Source organism: Poromitra crassiceps (genome assembly GCF_964638095.1).
Source record: "Poromitra crassiceps genome assembly, chromosome: 14".
Classification (NCBI taxonomy): domain Eukaryota; kingdom Metazoa; phylum Chordata; class Actinopteri; order Beryciformes; family Melamphaidae; genus Poromitra; species Poromitra crassiceps.
This window is the reverse complement of record NC_139633.1, coordinates 7,822,794-7,839,209: the sequence shown is the minus strand read 5'-3', so window position 1 is coordinate 7,839,209 and position 16,416 is coordinate 7,822,794. Positions and strand designations below refer to the sequence as shown.

General features: G+C 42.2%; 1 protein-coding gene across 1 annotated transcript in view; it reads left to right on the top strand.

Moving 5' to 3' along the window:
• Window positions 1-1,035: 1,035 nt before the first annotated feature.
• LOC310788803 (NACHT, LRR and PYD domains-containing protein 3-like) overlaps window positions 1,036-16,416 on the top strand; it is a gene marked incomplete at both ends in the record, with an annotated part of 34,794 nt that continues 19,413 nt past the window's right edge. Inside the window, 6 exons of the mRNA XM_083650377.1 lie at window positions 1,036-1,050; window positions 1,871-1,961; window positions 4,277-6,143; window positions 6,254-6,427; window positions 13,409-13,582; window positions 16,151-16,253. Coding sequence (XP_083506503.1) covers window positions 1,036-1,050; window positions 1,871-1,961; window positions 4,277-6,143; window positions 6,254-6,427; window positions 13,409-13,582; window positions 16,151-16,253 — 2,424 coding nt within the window. The remainder of the gene's footprint in view (window positions 1,051-1,870; window positions 1,962-4,276; window positions 6,144-6,253; window positions 6,428-13,408; window positions 13,583-16,150; window positions 16,254-16,416) is intronic.

Here is a 16,416-nt window from a genome sequence, read left to right as displayed (position 1 = left end):
GCTCTCACTAACCCAGTCAAGAGCTGCACTCGATATACGTCCAGTCTCAGGGCACATTGGCTTAAAAGCCTGCATATGAATTTATTTTAATGTTTCTTTATTTGACCAGTTGTTTTTTAAAGTGAAATGTATATTTTTTATGTTATTTGTGTGTATCTATGTATTTATGTATGTATGTTTTTTCTATGGACCATGAGTCTGCAATAAAGCAATCAATCAATCATCAGGTTTCTTTATTTTTTCCAAATATCTTTTATTGAATAGTCTTATGTACAAACAAGTGAACATAATACATAGATAGACGAGGCAGTGTCAGAGGGGAAGCCTATAGGCAGTCACTCAATAAGACTAAACACATGACTATGTATGACAGTCATAGCTTGCACTTCATGTACAGTGTCAGACACATACAAATACCTGGACAGTACAAACAAGTAGTTATTCAATCAAACAAACAAACCAAAGCGCACACCACACACACACACACACACACACACACACACACACACACACACACACACACACACACACACACACACACACACACACACACACACACACACATACACACACACACACACACACACACAGAGACAAAACCAAAAAGGTATTATATAAAAAATATGAGAAACAGTCTGTACAGAAATTGCATAGGCCTATATACAGAATGGCAGAACTCACAATCTAGTTTAGAGTTAATTTAATGACGCACAGCAGTATAATACAGATGTTTCAGCCTAATGAGGCTTTCTTCAGTGAAGATCAGTTATATATGGTCAGTTATATTTCTTGATCAAATGAGAATAGTGTTTAAAAGTGTTTTAAAGTGTGTTAAATGTGGGTGATTGGAGTCAGTCGCATGCCCAGTGTTTGAGAGATGCCAGCCACCTATAATAGTGGCAACTATTCTAAGCTATTGGGATGAGCAATGATGGTATTAACATACATAGTGGCATTAATTAGGGAGAGTAAGCCGCAAGTGAATGCAGGTCAAAGTAGCACTAAGGCCACCGTTCTCACATCATGACCTTAAACATGGTCATGAGGCAGGTGAGAGGGGGAAGCTAACACTTTTTCATTTAAAGGAACACTCCGCCCATTTTCAACCAGCTTTGTATCATTAGAACATCAGTAGTATATCAGAAAACTGTAAACTGTTTTGAAGTCTGTCATCATTGGCTCTTCAGCCGAACACCTCAAATATGCCAGTCTGAGAACAGCTCCTCTTCTCTCTTTATGCTTTACTGGGTTTATGGTCCATGGCCTGTTGCCTGACTCAATGCTTTCTGTCTTATTAGTAGGAGAGAGAGAGCCAGCACACAAAAATGTCCTTTCGTTTAGTTTATTCCAGCTTGACACCAGGTACAGCACACACGCGGACGTTTCAGCCTAACGGCCTTCTTCAGCGTGTCAATTCTAGCCTAGATAACTACAGGCCTATAGCTCTTGCTAGCATCCTATCTAAAGTCCTTGAATTAATTATCTTGGATAAAATCAATGAGTGTATCCACTCCACAGATAACCAGTTTGGTTTTAAAGCCAAACATGGCACTGACCTGTGTGTTTATGCACTGAAGGAGATTGTGAACAAATACAAAGGCCTGCCCTGAACTCATCTGTGTTTATATGTTTTATTGATGCTTCCAAAGCCTTTGATCGGGTTAACCACTGTAAACTATTTACAAAGTTGAGAGAAAGAGGTGTGCCTGGATACTTGGTAAGGATTCTAGTGTACTGGTATGCCAACCAAACTATGCAGGTGAAATGGGGAGATAGTGTATCTGGCCCATTTAGGGTAAGCAATGGGGTCAGGCAGGGAGGGATTTTGTCCCCTGTTCTGTTCAATCTTTATGTTGACGACCTGTCCAAGAGACTGAACGCCTGTAAGACTGGGTGCATGATTGGCGTTACATTGGTGAACCATCTGATGTACGCAGATGACTTGGCCGTCCTCAGCCCGAGTAGCGCTGGTCTTCAGCAGCTCCTTGCAATATGCACCGAGTATGGCTTGGAAAATGATATAAAATACAATGCACACACACACACACACACACACACACACACACACACACACACACACACACACACACACACATATATATATATATATCGTTTGTGCTGCCACTTTCGACACAGGGGTGTACAGTGTCCAATTTGTAAAGGCTAGCACTCCAGTGAACAGGTTTTAGCCATTTACATACTGAGAAGAGCGTTCTCAATGTTATTAAAACAGTTGGTGTTAAACAGAAACATAATGTGTATTGTATACCTTCGTTTAGATGCTTTGTTTATTGTTTTAATCTGCCAACTAACCATTTTTCTATGAATTTTAAAAACATGATTACGCCGCTTTTACTCTGAAGGTAACCGGAGGTCTTATATTCGCTAGCTCCGCAAACCGGAAGTAAACCGGAAGTTTTATATTCGTTCATAGAACGGAGCTGTAATCTTCCCTGCTCCCCTTCCCCTTCCCTGCTAAGCCACGCGCAAACAGGTGCGCAAGCGCTAATAGGGGATATCGCCTGTATGAAGATAGGGCCCCAAATGTTCATGTCATTCTGGCCAATACTCCACTTCTGTTATAACATTTCAGTCTGGAATATGGAATATCTTTCAATAATCTTTACGACTAAAAGGCTAAAAGTAATCTCATGTGTAAGAAATTACTGTTCTACATTGAAGTATTTTTTTTATAACTAACTCATTCAAGAGTGCCTTTTTGTTCCTGTGTTACCCTCAACAGGCTTTGAGAATCCCCGGCTGAGAATCCTCTCGGCTTAAATTACCCCACTCATATTCTGGTTTATTTCAAGAAAAACATTTTGGCTAGTGGAAATTCTAATTGGCTGGTAACTTTGAAATCTAGCAGCCATATTGGCAGGTGGTCAAAAAAGTTAATTTCAAGCCCTGCAGGGAGAGCAGGTGGTGACATAGGAGTGAATGAGAAAAGGATCAAATATTGGTGGTTAAGACTGAATAATGACATCACAACTGTTAATTTAAAATCAGTTATTCCTCTAAACCTGCCTTCAAAAGCTCCAAATGTTTCACAATTTTTTTCCCGTGGATGGTTTACGAGGTCAGAGAGAAAGTTGGAAAATTCATCAAGAAAAGATGAATAGGGCCCAGGTGGGCGGTAGAGCATGACTAGGTAGAAGGGTATGAGGGCAGCTATATTAGAGGGTCGCATGGTAAGTAACTCACAGGATGAGAGCTTATACTTTTGATCCTGCAAAATACTTAAATGTGAGTTGAAAATTGGGTCGCTGCCCCCATAATTTCTGTTGACGTTCTGGCGATATGCGAATTGGTAAAGTTAGGGGGGGAGGCTTCAATAAGTGGAAGAACATCATTCGGCTTTAGCCAGGTTTTGCATAATCCCATTATGTCGGTATTATGTTCTATAATTAAGTCATTGACCAGAAGGGCTTTATTTGTGATTGATCTAATATTAATGAATCCGAGTCCAATATGCTTATCGTCAGTGATAATAGTTTTAGAGCATTCAACATCGTGAGTAGATTTAATCTCAATTAAGTTAATGTTTAATGTTTTGAGGGGTGGGCGAGAGCGACGTGAGGAGACAGAGCGATGGAGAGAAACAGTGCTAATTTGAGGAATTGTGGTACAATACGGAAACGGAGCGACGCTAGTAACAGTCGGGTTAAGAACAATAAGGTTTGGGTTGGGGTTAAGATTATGCAGAGCGTTTATGGGTCGGTCACTACTAGTAATAGCGCGGCGCGGATGGAGCACAGTCTGTATTGGATAAACTATGTTAATTGAGCTAGCAGACTCTATAACCACACAAGGAGAACTAACAGGCTGTATAACAGCCTGTATAACAGGCTGTATGACAGCCTGTGGCCCTGTATGTTGTGGGTGAAACTGTCAGACTTGGTTAGTAGTCTGAGTCTGCCTCAGGCAGCTATCCAGGTTTTTAGATAAAGTGCACCCAATGGGGTAGGGTGGATGCGATCCACCTTAAGCATGCCAGTCTTGCGTCTAAAGAAGGGCAAGTTATCTAAGAATAGATAGCCCTTATCAGCACAATGTTTGGCCAGCCAGTTGTTGGACCAGTATAGCCTGCTAAAAATATCAGAATTAAGTGTAACAGGGAGGGGCCAGAGACAATTGATCGATGCCGACTCATCTTGCTAGCTGAAAGATGAGTCGGCATTTGTCACAAGCATCTGTTTAGTGCTGCTACCTGCAAAAGAGCATAATATTTGTAGTTGTAGTTTAATTTTTATTTATGTTACTTTGTTATACATAGATCTGCTGGTGAGAACAACAGAGCATCCACAACTTATCACATGGTACCAACAAAAGGTCCAACCGAACTTCCAGGATGGGTTTGTGTGTGCACCAGAAGGATGGTTAGACAAGAAGGATGAGAAACCTCTGGATCATATCTACACAAAGCTCTGCATGGCAGATGGAGGTGTCATAAACATCAACATGCAGCATGAGGTCATGCAGATTGAGATGGCACGAAGAAAGCCAGCAGACACAGAGGAATCAATCGAACCCAGTGACATCTTCAAACACCCATCTGGAAAACACAAATCTATAAGAACAGTGCTGACCATTGGGGTTGCAGGAATCGGCAAAACCTTCCTGGTGCACAAGTTCATCCTAGACTGGAGTGAAGGAAGAGCCAATCAAGATGTTCATCTCATATTTCCATTCACCTTCCGTGAGCTGAATTCACTGAAGGGAGAAAAGTTTAGTTTGGCAGAACTAATTCACAAATGTATTGGGGAAACCAAAGACATTACGAAGGAGGCTCTTGATTACATCTTCAGAGAACTACAGAAGTCAGGAAACTCTAACTTTGACAAGAGTAACTTCAAGCTTCTGTTTGTCTTGGATGGTCTGGATGAGAACCGCCTTCAACTAGACTTCAAAGCCAAAGAAAAGTGCTCTACTGATGTGACAAAGCCAACCAGAGTAGAAGTACTGCTGACAAACCTCATCAAGGGAAAAGCCCTTCCCGCTGCTCGCCTCTGGATGACCACACGACCTGCAGCAGCCAATCAGATCCCTGGAGACTTAGTTGGCAGAGTGACAGAGGTGAGAGGCTTCGCTGACCCACAAAAGGAGGAGTACTTCAGCAAGAAATTCAGTGATGAGGAGCAGGCCAGCAAAATCATCTCCCACATCAAGACTTCCCGAACCCTCCACATCATGTGCCACATCCCAGTCTTCTGCTGGATCACTGCTACAGTTCTGGGGGATCTGTTGAAAACCATTGAGAGAGAAGAAGACCTGCCCAAGACCCTGACTGAGTTGTACACAAAGTTCCTGGTGTTCCAGATCGATCAGACCAAAGAGAAGTATAGCACAGAGAACAGCACACAGTGCATTCAGGCACTTGCGCAACTGGCTTTTCACCAGCTGGAGAAAGGCAACATGATCTTCTATGAGAAGGACCTAAAAGAGAGTGGCATTGACTTCAGTGAAGCTGCACTGTGCTCAGGAGTGTTCACACAGATCTTTAAAGAGCAGGACCGGCCAAAGAAGAACAAAGATAAGAACAAGATGTTCAGCTTTGTCCATCTGAGCATGCAGGAGTTTCTCGCTGCTGTTCATGTGGTCATGTCACTCAATAACAGCAAAAAGAATGTAATGCCCATGCCAAGACTAACTTTAAAAAATCTGCGGATGTTTTTCAGCAAAACATCTACAACAAAGGTACACAGGATTGCTATTGACAAGGCCTTACAGAGTCCAAATGGACACCTGGACTTGTTCCTGCGCTTCCTCCTGGGTCTTTCACTGGAGACCAATCAGGATCTCCTCGAAGACTTGCTGACACAGACAGGAAGGAGCTCACAGCCCAATCAAGAAACAGTCCAGTACATCAAGAAGAAGATCAGGGAGAATCTGTCTGCAGAGAGAAGCATCAATCTGTTCCACTGTCTGAATGAGCTGAATGACCATTCTCTAGTGGAGGAGATCCAAAAGTACCTGAGATCAGGACGTCTCTCCAAACTCTCCCCTGCTCAGTGGTCTGCTCTGGCCTTCATCTTACTGTCATCAGAAGAAGAGCTGGATGAGTTTGACCTGAAGAAATACTCTGCATCAGAGGAGTGTCTTCTCAGGCTGCTGCCAGTGGTCAAAGCCTCTAATAAAGCTCTGTAGGTGCATACATAACTGGATAGATTCAGTAGATTAAATATAAGAAATATATATATATATATATATATATTTTCAAACTTGTATCTCTTTATCACGTATTCTCCTTCAGGCTGAGTGGCTGCCAGCTGTCAGAGAGAAGCTGTGAAGCACTGGGCTCAGTTCTCAGCTCCCAGTCTTCTAGTCTGAGAGAGCTGGACCTGAGGAACAATGACCTGCAGGATCCAGGAGTGAAGCTCCTCTCTGCTGGACTGGAGAGTCCACACTGTAGACTGGGAACTCTCAGGTAAGATTAAATTATCATTATTTTATCTAACAATAGGTTGTAACTATAATATTGCATGCTATTCTTTGATGGATTTGTCTTTTCTTTTTGCCATATTTTTTCTTTATTTCCTTTTTTTCTGCATTTGTCGAGTAACTTCATATGGTATAAACTCTATGATAAAAAAATATATTTTTAATAATACTAATAATAATAATACTAGCTTGGATTTATATAGCGCCTTTCAAGGAACCCAAGGCTGCTTTAGAAAAGTACAAAAAGATGACGGACACACATAGAAGTTAACAAAGAACATAACAAAGAACAGAAGAGACTAGATGCCGAAAGCTGTGTTGAACAGGTGGGTCTTGAGTAGAGTCTTAAAAGTAGCCAGTGATGGGGCATTGCGGATTTCAGCTGGGAGAGAGTTCCAGAGAGTGGGGGCCGCCACGCTGAAGGCTCTGGCCCCAAAGGTCCGCAGGCAGGAGTGGGGGATGGAGAGGAGACCCGAGTTGGAGGACCTCAGGTTCCGGGACAGGGTGTAGGGTTGCAGGAGGTCAGACAGGTACTGGGGGGCGAGGGCGTGGAGGGATTTGTATGTGAGGAGTAGGATTTTATACAAGATACGGGACTTGACCGGGAGCCAGTGGAGGTGGATGAGGGTGGGAGTGATGTGCTGCCAGGGTTTGGTGCGGGTTAGTACCCTGGCAGCTGAGTTTTGTACATAGTGGAGCCTGTCCAGGGTTTTGTTGGGAACCCCGAACAGGACTCCGTTACAGTAGTCCAGGCGGGAGGTGATGAAGGCGTGTATGAGGGTTTCAGCAACGGAATCAGAGAGTGATGGCCGGAGTCGGGAGATGTTTCTGAGGTGGTAGAAGGTAGATTTGGTGATGGTTTTGATGTGGGAGTGGAAGGAGAGAGTGGAGTCGAGGATGACACCCAGGTTGCGGACTTCAGTGGATGGTGAGATGGAGCAGCCGTCTACGTCGAGGAGATCTCCAACCTTCCAAGTTTTTGGGGTTCCTCTCTCTCTCTTTGCTTTTTTGGCCTGTTTCCCCAATTTCTTCCCTCCTTTTCTTTTTGGTGCTGGGGGCTTTAGTGGTCTCAGTATTTTAAGCGGTTTTGTCTTGAGGTTTTCTTAGCCCTGGTCCTTGGGGTGCCCGGTGTTTGGTATTTGCCCGCCAGGCAGCATGGCCTCTCAGTCGGATGGGGCGGAGGTTTTGCTGCATCATGGAATACGGTGTGTATCTGACAGTGGAACCACGGTGGAAGACGTGTTGCAGGCCATCAGTGAACAGCTAAGGAGTGAACAGCTTGGACATGCTTCCCAGATAACCAGTGGTCGTGTTTTTGAAGAAAGAAAGTTTGGTCAGCAAAGTGATGACTAGTAACATTCGGGTGAAGAGAGTGCTGGCACCGGTAGCTCCAATGTTGGCACCAGCGACATGTGTAGTTGTATCAAAAGTGCCTCTATTTATAAAAATTATGCCTTAGGAGGTTTGCTAGTGGGTTCAGGATATTTCACTCAGGTGTAAGGAGCCAAGTTTGAAACATGTCCTGTCCTTTCGCAGACAGGTGTTTATGTACTTGAAAAGCACCAAGCAGACTTTGAATGTGAAGGGGCTCATATAGTCTGTATCCGAGTATGGATACTTTGCGCTGTTTTGAGTGTGGCGATATTGGACACAAGAGGTTTGCATGCCTGCATAAACAGGCATGATTATGCAGCTCCATAGCCAGGAAGGGGACTCGCGCTACATTTGAATGCATAAAATAAAGCTGATAATATACAATTTGATTATTTAAATGTCTTACCCTTTCAAAAGTACAAAACAAACGGACAGCCCTGCTTAATCCTCACTAAAAAATGGGTCCATTGGAGTGAATGGAATCTTGCAACTCTTCTATTATATGGCTCTGGTGTTAGTTAATTGTCACAGGGTGATATGTGATTGACATGTGATTGTCAGGGACCCCCTTTGTTTACTTATAATATTGTAATTTACGTCTTTGCATCAGAGGGTCAAACAGGAAGTGGGAGTGGCTTATGAGAGTACTTGACATGGCATTTCAGGTGCGTGACTCTCTCCCCCAGTGCTAATGTGAGCCAGCCACGTATCGCTCCTGTTCTCCAGGAGGTGTGTGTATGTGTGTGTGTGGTGACGTATTTTGATTTTGTTTAGTTTAGCGTTGGCGCTGTTAAGTCCCTCTGTTTTTAGTGTCAGATGACTGTTCATTAAAGGACATTAAAAGTCAAAAAGTCTTTATCACGGATTCTCCTCCAGGCTGAGTGGCTGCCAGGTGACAGAGAAAAGCTGTGAAGCACTGGCCTCAGTTCTCAGCTCCCAACCTTCTAGTCTGAGAGAGGTGGACCTGAGTAACAATGACCTGCAGGATTCAGGAGTGAATCTACTCTCTGTTGGACTGGAGAGTCTACACTGTAGACTGGAAACTCTCAGGTAAGATCAAGTTACGATTATTTTATCTAACAATAGGTTGCAACTATAATATTACATGCTATAATTTGATACATTTGTCTTTTCTTTTTGTGGTCATTTTTTCTGCATTCATGCATAAAATCTGTATGATAAAAAAATCTATCTTCGTGAGCCTTCACATGAGTGACAGGACAACAGAGCATGAGCAGGGATTTTAATTCAAGTTTGGAAAGGTGGAGCAGTTGGGTCAGGAAGGTTGGAAGTGGAAGACTGGGGATATTTGGCAGGAGTCTGACAAGGACACAATTTGCAACCTTCCTGAGAATAAAGATAGAAGCTGTGGGGAAGAGAAGGGGTGCAAAGCAATTGCAATCGAACAAGGCATGTTGGTTGGGAGAGCTTTTACACTGTGGGTATATGATCAAGGTAACTGAGAACAGGTTATGCAAGGAGAGAGAGAGAGACTAGCAGCCTGTTCTAATTCAATAAAGAGTAGATGTTCTCTATTTGATTAATTAAAGCAAATATCACATACTTTTATCAGCCTAAATGACAGGCAGTGTGTCATGTTGTCCACTCATGTTTGATCTCTGAAACACCAAATGTTCCCTTCAAGTGTACTGGAGTAAGACACTGAACTCCATCCTGCTCACCGACAGAGATTCACTCTGGAGAGCTAATTATATAAAGTATAAATGAAAATGTTCTCTCTATTTTGTCAGGTTGAATCTAAACACGCTCACAGACAAATGCTGTAATAAGCTCTCATCAGTTCTCAGCTCCAAGTCCTCTAGTCTGAAAGAGCTGGACCTAAGTAACAACAAGCTGCAGGATTCGGGAGTAGCGCTACTTTCTGTTGGACTGGAGAATCCACACTGTAGACTAAAGACTCTCAGGTCAGTATTCCTCTCTCTGTAAAGGTTGAATAAAGGGTGATACAATTGGAGAGCTTCCTGAAACGACCAACTCTAAAAGACAAGAAGGTGCTCTTTGACAGATGATAGATATTAGCCAGGAAGTTAATAAGAAACCAATGAGGAACCAAGGCAATCAACTTGAGGAGATATATATATATATATATATATAGGTTTTTGTATTTCAATTTGCGGAGTAAAATTATGGAATGGTCTGATTGTGTCGTTAAAGCAATCTCCAAATATAAAACAGTTTAAAATAAAATATAGTCAAATGGTTTTCCAGAGGTATAGAGATGAAGAGGGGGTTTGATATCTATGAGTTGTTTACAAGAGCAGCAATTATTAATAAGGAATTAATCAAAAATGTTTTGTTAACTAAGTTCATTTTTATTATTCATTATAAGTCTGACCATAAAGGGAACAGGTAGTTTCAAAATTAGTAAATTATGATTTGAGGAAAAGGGGTGGGATTAAATAAGTGTATACTTCTTCCCACTCTTTTTCAAATGTGTAATGACAAAATTGAGTTTGATCTTGTGTTTAATACATTTATATATTTTAATGGTTTAAGGCTATATCTGTACTTATTGTTTATTGTTGTTGCATATTTAAAATAAACTTCAATCAATCAATCAAATACTCTATCTACACAACAGGTTACATACAACATATACATACGAGACATTTTAATAGATTACATTACGATACTACACAAACACAGCACGTCTTTGGAGCACCCGGAGGAAAATCACACAAACACGTGAACATTTAAACTCCACACAGAACGGACTGGAGTTGTTTAAAGTTGAAGATAGGGGATCTGAAAACATTTCTCATGATAAGGCATCACATACTGAATAATACTCCAGTTCTTCAGCCTTCTGGTCAGAATCTCTCTTGGTCAGGATGACAACTTTTTGCACGGAGAATTGTATTACAGGAAGTAGGTTTCTTAAAGAATAAAAGTACCCCTCTTTGTCTGTATATTCCCAAATCTATTAAATTAATTTGGCCTTTGTCTTTTTATTTAAGTATTTAAATACTGGTGAAAGGCCACCAAATCCTCATCTGACCCTGTCCACACCAAACAGATGTCATCTCTATATATTCCCCAATAAATAACACACCAAATAACACACACACACACACACACACACACACACACACACACTCACAGATGTCATCTATATATCTTCCCCAATAAACAATATTTTGTCATTACTGCAGAAGATAGGAACAGCCTGAATAAACTAATCAAACGGCTGGTTCCATTATTGGTACCCTCCCGACTCTTTGGAGATTGCCACAGAACAACGTACAAAGAAAAAACGTTGCACGGTCATCTTCTGCACACGTCTTTTAAAAGCCTGAGGAGTGCTTTTAGTGGTCGCTTTATATTACCAACATGTTCTTTATGGTGAAGTAATTTATCCCACTGCCATAAGGTATTTCTATGATGCAGCTGTCTAATTTATGAACTGTACCATACAGTATGTGGACTGATCTTAATTTATTTTACGGTACAGTTGTGTGACGGTGGCTGACCCCTCAGTTTTTTTGTCTTTTCGTGTTTATTTGTCTCTATTTTAAACTTCATGTTCTGTGATAGTGACATTATGAATTTCCCTTTTGGGGATCAATAAAGTATATCTAATCTAAGATGCCGAAACAGGTCAGAGCTTTTTAACAATCTTCAGAATTTACAACTCGCCAATGGAATAACAATAAATAATAAATATATAATAATAAACAATTAACAATTAATTAACAATTAATTAATTAAACAATAATAAATATAATAAATGTATATCTTTCACCTCAAGTTGAGTGCCTTGGTTCCTTATTATCTTCCTGGCTGTAAAGGTTGAACTTGAAACTTTTACATTGGGATTAAACACCAATTTTATTGTAGTATACTGTTAAACGGAAATCTGGAAAATGTTCCGAATTAGTATTCCTTTCATGCAGCACAGATTTCAATCATATAATTATAAGATGGTAACACTGGTTGTACATCTCCATTAAGGCTGAGTGTGTGTCAGCTGACAAAGAGAAGCTGTGAAGCTCTGGCTTCAGTTCTCACCTCTGAGTCCTCTAGCCTGAGAGAGCTGGACCTGAGTGACAACAACGTGCAGGATGCAGGGGTGAAGCTGCTCTCTGCTGGACTGGGGAGTCCACACTGTAGACTGGAAACTCTCAGGTCAGTATTCCTCGTCCTGTTCAACAGGCGACCATTTAAATCAAACATATTAATAACAAGGCATGCAGGCCAATCAAGGCCCTCCATGTCTTTTAATCAGGACCACCAATAAATTCTGACAATCAATTTAATGTGGCCCAAGCAAGCCCAAGCCCAAGAAACAAGCACTTACCTGGGGATTACGACAGAAAGAATGACAGCAGAGATTACCCAGTGAGCACAAACCGGGATTTGAATGTTGATTTCTAGTTGAAAACTGGGTGATATTGGGTCTGAACATTTAAGACCTAATTTCATCCTCTTTTCAACCAGCTAAAATGCGGTTACAACATCGTGTCAAAAAACACAATTTGGTTAATCATATTGATAATTCGTTCATTGTAGCTTGAAATCTCCAATATTGATAGTGTGTGAATGGGCATTTCTCCAATTCATTGTGTAACTGAGAGTTGAAATGTGGTCTACACAAACACTACATTTCAACGCATTTCATGTCACATGAAATATCATAAATATGGAACTATATAGGCTATATATACTGCCAGCAAAAAGCTTCCAAGACACAACTATGGTTAATACTTTAGGGTAATAACATAAAATAATTGAGTTCCTGCACTAACGCCCATGCATTATTAATCAGTTTTTCTCGTATGAATTACCCACAAACATGGAAAAACCATCCATGCAATGTGTCCATGCAATATTATTTAATACAGTTACTAAGCTACTTAATTATTTACCTCTTCAATATAATATAATAAATAAATGTCTGGCCCCTCATTTTATTCACAACCCTCAACATGGCCCTCAGTAAGTTTGAATTTGACACCCCTGGCCTGGTTTAAATCCTGCTTTAAATGCAGGTTAGTATCAGCAATTGTTACATGGCTTTATTGAATACTCAATTCTGATTGGTCAATCACAGCATTCTACAGTCTGGTATTTCTATATATCAGACCATTGCTGTATAACAGACTGTTGCTATGCACGCAGTTCTGATCACACACTCTGAAGGACCTGGGTCATATCGATCTGCAGAAAGAAGTCTATTAAATGTTGCTTTTATAATCAAATTTTTGTAATAAGCAGGATAATGTACAGCTCACATAAACAACTAACCTGTGGAAGATTTGTTTCTGTTGATGTAATTTTAAAGCCAATTGTGATTCCAATATTTACCAACACTTCCTCTTCTCTGTGAATTACTTTCCATGAGGATATTTCATTCTTTCCCATATTTGTGTTGCCTCATTTGTTGAAACATAAAATAACAGGACTTCTGCTATATTCTATCAGAAAGTGAGTGGAGAACTAGCTCAAACTGGACCAAATGACAAAAAACTGTATTTGAGGCATTTATAGTGTGTGTGTTTGTGTGTGTGTGTGTGTGTGTGTGTGTGTGTGTGTGTGTGTGTGTGTGTGCGTGCGTGCGTGCGTGCTTGCGCAGGCTATCTGGCTGTCTGCTCACAGAGGAAGGCTGTGCTTTTCTGGCCTCAGCTCTGAGCTCCAACCCCTCCCATCTGAGAGAGCTGGACCTGAGCTACAATCATCCTGGAACCTCAGGGGTGAATCTGCTCTCTGATGGGCTGGAGGATTCACACTGGAGACTGGACTCCCTCAGGTATGGAGAGGCAATGTCGGCTAGAAGGATGAGAGTAGATAGAGAGCTGCGCGGCCCTGAAATCTCGGCCCGAGCCCCCCCCTGGCCCGTGACATGCAGACCCGTGCCCCATCCGGCCCAGATGAAATTAATTGGCCCGAGCCCGTTGTGAGATATTACGATATAATGACACATCTCTCCCTCTCTCTCTGTTCCTCTGCAGCCTCTCTCCCTCTCTCTCTCTCTCTCTCTCTCTCTGTCCACTGCTGTACACGGACGCACACACACACACAATATATAGCCTACTGTACGTGCAAGTCTAAGGTCTCTGTGCGCACTCCGTTACAGTCTGTCAGTATAACAACCACAGTTAGCTCGATACACAGAAAGACTCCGAAATTACAAGCACAAGGAATTCTAAAACGCGCGGACAGGTCCAAAACTCCCCCTGCCCACCGACATCAGCTGCCCCAGCCCCCAGCGCCACCAGCCAGGCGCGGACTGCATAATCGGGCACGTCGGGCAAATGCCTGGTGGCCTGGCCTCGCCTGGCCTGCAAAAAAACAAAAAAAAACAAACAGCAAGCAACGCGTTCTCATCTGCTTCTTCCATGTATGAGGCAAAGATTGGCTTGATATTTTTCTCGTAGTTTTCCTATCTATCTGTTGTATTTCTAATAGATGCACATTTTGAGTTATACATTTGAACATTTAGAATATTAAAAGTAAGCTAACCATTATTAATAAGTACGTTTTTCCCTTAAATTTAACTTAATTTAGCTTTTTCATTTATTTTGACAATCGTGTACTGTCACTTTAAGATAATTGCACCCGCACCCTCAGCTAAGACTAGCTGTGGAGGCACACGGTTTTTATACCGTGTCCTTTTTGATTAGTTTTATATTATCCAGCAAGAGAAAGAACAGTGGATGTGACACTTGTGGATGTGGAACAAAAGTTGTTTGTGTGTTTTCCAACCTTACAACGGACTTTGGAGTGGATGATTAAAAACTATCAACTAAACACGTGTATGCCGTGACTAGCAGCTAAGTCGTATTGTTGCTGTTACATTCCATGTTTATCGTTAGCATACAGCGCACTTCCCTACTACATGTGGGGCTTTGTTGTCTGATGTCACTCAATGCATGATCGGTAAAATGCCTTTAACTTTTTTAATGCGTTCGTTTTTGGTAATTAATTAATAGAAATTAACGCGTTAAAGTCCCAGCCCTAATATATATATATATATATATATATATATATATATATATAGCCCTAATATATATATATATATATTATATATTATATATTATATATTATATATATATTAGGGCTGTCAGCGTTAACGCGTTAATCGAGCGTTAACTCAAATTCCTATTAACGCCACTCATTTTTTTTACGCGCGATTAACGCATGCACGTTCTTTGAAGTTTGAGCCTTGGTCCGACCCGTAGTTTGGGAAAGCAGGAAGCACTGAGCAGTAACGTTGATAGCAAGCACAAAGAAACCCCCGTGAGCAGAAAAGGAGGAAGAAAATGGGTATAATCTTGGCAAGTTCAGCTTAAAATTGAGAAAATCTCCCACATTTTGGGTGAGAGAGAGAAAGAGAGGGCGCATCAGCGCGATCAGACCGTTGCAGAGAGAGAGAGACAGACAGACAGACAGACGGAGCGCGGGGGGGAGAGAGGCAGAGAAAGCGAGTGAGACAGACAGACAGACAGGGAGGGTGATTAGACCAGAGTCAGAGAGAGACCGAGAGAGAAAGAGAGAGGGGGAGAGAGCTGGAACACAGCTGCTCTTGTGCTTTTTTCTTCAGATGACAGTAGGCTAATTATTACTACAGTAGCCTATATATATATATATATATATATATATATATATATATATATGGCCCCCCTTAAATCCCGGACTGTCTCAATTTTAACAGAAACTGCTACTAATGACCACCATGGATTTGGGGGGGGGGGTGGGGGGGGAGGGGTTTTTGGGTGGGCTGAGACTATTTTTGCCCAAAAAAGGCCTAGAACCGCCCCTGCTCCGCACCATGAAGTCCACTGGTCGTCGGTTGGAGCGGCTCCACAAACGAACTGGCCTCACCGTCCACCGTCTGGCCTTTGAAGACCATGTGAAGTCTTACAAGGAGGAACTCACCAAGACCAAAACTAAATACTACTCCACCCTTATTGGCTCACAGCAAAACCACCCCAGAACACTATTCACCACCATTAACCGTCTGCTCCGCCCCCCTGCTGCCTCGCCCACCCTTGATGACCCTGACCTCTGCTCTAAATTCCTGGACTTTTTTCTGGCTAAGGTGGACACCATTCACCAGCAACTCCTCGTACCTGCCCCCCCTCCTCCCAACGTGTCACAGACACCCTCAGCACCCCCCCTCCGCCCCCAATGTTCTCTCTTCCTTCTCCCCAGTTGATGCCGCACTGGTAACCAAACTAGTGACTAAAGCCAAAGCCTCCTCCTGTTCCCTGGACCCCATGCCAACAGCTCTGGTTAAAGCCTGCCTTCCTACCCTCTGCCCCTCCATCACAGACATAGTAAATTCCTCCATAGTTTCTGGTACAGTTCCCCCCAGTCTTAAAATCGCCTCCATCACTCCCATCCTAAAGAAGCCTGGTTTGGACCCTGATGACCTGAACAACTTCCGGCCGATCTCCAACCTTCCTTTCCTCAGCAAGGTCCTGGAAAGAGCAGTGGCTGCCCAGCTCCATCTGCATCTGTCCAACCATGAGCTCTACGAACCCCTTCAGTTCAGACCGCCCTAATCAAGATCACTAAGGGACTGTTCGTTATTTATGAGAGGGGGGGTATGGTGTAACCTGACGCTGCCAGATGGACGGT